The following is a 3,160-nucleotide window of genomic DNA, read 5'->3' as shown; positions in this document are numbered from 1 at the left end:
AATCGATTTATTCCACATGCGCTCAGTTTTCCTGCTTTCTCTTTCCAAGTTTCTGTTTCTAGTGATGTTTCTCTGCCGTGTTTCCTGATTGATCAGGTGCTCTTGATTCTGATTGGTGCACCAGCATCCATTACATTCAAGATATTAGAGTTGAAATGATCCAGGAGTCCGTAAACTGACTCTGCACTCGTTGGTAACACAGCTATGTCCTGGATAAACTCTGCACTTGTTCTCTCAGAAATATTTACCTCTTCTGATCTGAACAGAGGCTTGTTTGATCTTTCTGAGTGATCAATAAATTCAACAAAATACAAAAATAGTCAGACAGGCAATTATGGAGGCACCCCTTAAAATAAAACTAAGATATTGATAAGAAATAAAATTCCCAAATGAAATCTCTTTCCATGGAAATGCATCTTTAAATGAGGCAGCTTCTCCACCTCCTCTCCTCCCATTTCAGCATTTATTCATAAAACTAACATTTTGGCTGCTGTTTTATTAAGAAAAGTAGAACTTGTGCCTTCTGTTAACCATGTTTGTGAAAGAAAAAGAAAATCTCATTTGTGAGAAATGATGAAGTCATTAACTAACAGTGACTTGTTGGACAGAGATCTAATATAAGTAAAGCAAGATTAGAAAATATTTACAGGAAGAAAATCATTTAAGAAGCCTTGAATCTGTTTTAGTATAAAGATTAAATCAGATGCTGATTTGTATCAATGATTTAAAAAGTCTGACGTGTAAAAGTCTGAAAACTATTGATGAACAACAATTTATGATGGTAAAAGTTTGAACATCTGATTCATTTTTCTGAAAATCTCAGAGAAACAAGAGTTTGACAGATTTTGATATCAGAGGTTTTTCCTTCTCCAGCTTTTCCAACATAGAAATATGGGAAGAGTTTCTCAGTAAAAGTGTCTCTGTGAGTGTAGATGTGAGTCATGTCTTCAGGGTTGTAGAAGGACACCTCCCCCCTGTCATAGTCCAGCTGGACTCTGATCCTCTGGAGACTCTTCTTCACTGTGACAGTCTCACAAACACCATCAGTGTATTTTCCATCACTGCACAATAAACACCAGATTCCATATTTTGGTGAAGCATATCTCTCTCCCTTCCTGTCAACAGACTCTTTAACCAAACCCACCAGCCAGCCAGGAAGATCTCCCACCTCCACCTCCCAGCTGTGTTTCCCTGAGCTGAAGCCCTCAGAGCCAAACACAGTGGGGTACTTTGTGTTTCTCTCTGGATTATCAGGAAGCTTCTTTTTGTCTCCATGTCTCACACTGGTCAGATCATCAGACAGATAGAGACACGGGTCTGCAGTGTTTGGGTCCAGAATGACGGGACTGAAGTGGACCTTCTCCTTCATCTTCTCCCAGACTCTGAAGGACAGGTTGCCCAGGTGTTTGGCCACATCTATCAGGGCTCCTGAGACCAGCTGTGGATCTGACAGTGAGCACTGGGTTCTGCTTCTGCTCTGAGTGGCTTTATAACTGCTGAGAAATGGCACGTTGTCTTTCTGCAGGTCTTCTTCAACAGCACAGATGCTGTCTGACAGAGAGGAGATGTGATCCTGAATCTTCTTCATCTCTCTGCTGATAGTCTTCCTCTTCTGCTCCTCTTCCTCCCTCAGAGCTGCCAGTCTGGACTCCTCTTCCTCTTTCAGGAACTGCTGCAGCTTGTTGAACTCTGCTCTGATCTGCTTCTCTGTGGACAACAGCTGCTTGTTGGAGTGTTGAATCACATCATTGTATGTTTCCTCCACTTGTTTGTATGTGTTCCTCTTGTCCTGCAGAGACTTTAAGTCACATTTCAGCTGCTCCTTCAGGCCACTGACTGCTTGTTCTATAGGAACCACTTTGTGATGCTGGTGGAGAGAAAACTCACAGACAGGACACACAGCTCTCTGCTCATCTTTACAGAACAATTTAGTCTCTTCTGGATGTTTAGTACACACAGTCAATGTCTTTACTTCTTTTTCTGTTTCACATGATCCAGATTTCTGTCTTCCAGCAAAAGAATCAGCCAGTTCCTTTAATCCAAAGTTAATGTCTGGTTGGTCCTTGGATGATTTTCTTTTACAAATGGGACAGTTTTTGTTTCCAGCTTGTTCCCAGAATTTCTGCAGGCAGCTTGAACAGAAGTTGTGGTTGCAGCTCAGAGACACAGGATCTCTGAAAGTCTCTGAACACACATGGCAGCTCAGGAAGTTTTTAAGAGGTTTTTCAGCCATTTGTTACTGAATCTTTCAACATCAGGACTCACCAACTTATAGTTGCTTCACCTTTATGTAGAAATTCCTCCAAATATGTTTCCTGTTCTGTAGAGATCTCGCACCCTGTAATGGCGTCTCAGCTTTCTTCCGTTATGTCAGATTTACTTTCATTTTCCTTCATTTCAGTCACATCACAATCAGTCAGAAAGGCTGCAATAAATGTTTGTCTCCAGCAGATGGAAGCGTCAGAGCGTCTTTCAGAGCTAAATGTTGCTTTCATGTACTTTAAGAAAATGAAGTTCAGACATGTCTTTCACTTTCACCACAACATAGCAACTATAAATATGATGAAGTTTTTGCTTTAGTCCTTCAGTGAACATTTTTACAGACTGTCTCAGAGCTTTGACACACGTATAAATTATTAAATTATGTATTAAAGAAAATTAAATTAAAAAGTACTATATTCCTGAAAAAAAAAAAACACTAAAAATATAGAATTAAGCCTCTCTTTATTGTATAGATAAACACACTACCCAAACTCTTCAGATTTGATTCAGAGCCCAGCTGTAACATAAAACATATTCTTCTCACTTATATTATATATTATTATTATAATATCTCACAATAATTTGTTAATTTGCTTGCTTAATTTGCTAAGTTTACACCAATGTATCTAAAGTCCAGATCTACGTCCTTCTATTTTTCTGATGTATTTAAACTTGTGTAACTCTTGTTTTGCGGTTCATTTTCTTTTTATTTACTTATCTACTAAACATATTAAAAAACATTTTTTCAGTATTTAAAAAAAAAAAAAAAATCACCAAAATAAATATAGGGCAGCTCTGGAAGTTTTTACAAAGAAATCTTTTGCCATCTTCTCTGGTTTTAAATAACTTAGAAGAAAACAAATCCACAGTTTCTAATAACCTTTTTTTTATTATTATT

The 3,160-nt window shown here is 38.1% G+C and overlaps 1 protein-coding gene across 1 annotated transcript; it reads right to left on the bottom strand.

The window, feature by feature from the left end:
• Nucleotides 1-522: 522 nt before the first annotated feature.
• LOC121648826 (nuclear factor 7, brain-like) lies at nt 523-2,361 on the bottom strand. The gene has a single exon (XM_041999251.1). It carries the CDS (start codon nt 2,231-2,233, stop codon nt 803-805), a length of 1,431 nt encoding a protein of 476 aa, XP_041855185.1. The 5' UTR covers nt 2,234-2,361; the 3' UTR covers nt 523-802.
• Between the last annotated feature and the right edge of the window lie 799 nt (nt 2,362-3,160).

This window comes from Melanotaenia boesemani, chromosome 11, assembly GCF_017639745.1.
Source record: "Melanotaenia boesemani isolate fMelBoe1 chromosome 11, fMelBoe1.pri, whole genome shotgun sequence".
Classification (NCBI taxonomy): Eukaryota; Metazoa; Chordata; class Actinopteri; order Atheriniformes; family Melanotaeniidae; genus Melanotaenia; species Melanotaenia boesemani.
The sequence above is the reverse complement of the archived record's forward strand: the minus strand, read 5'-3'. Positions and strand labels throughout refer to the sequence as shown.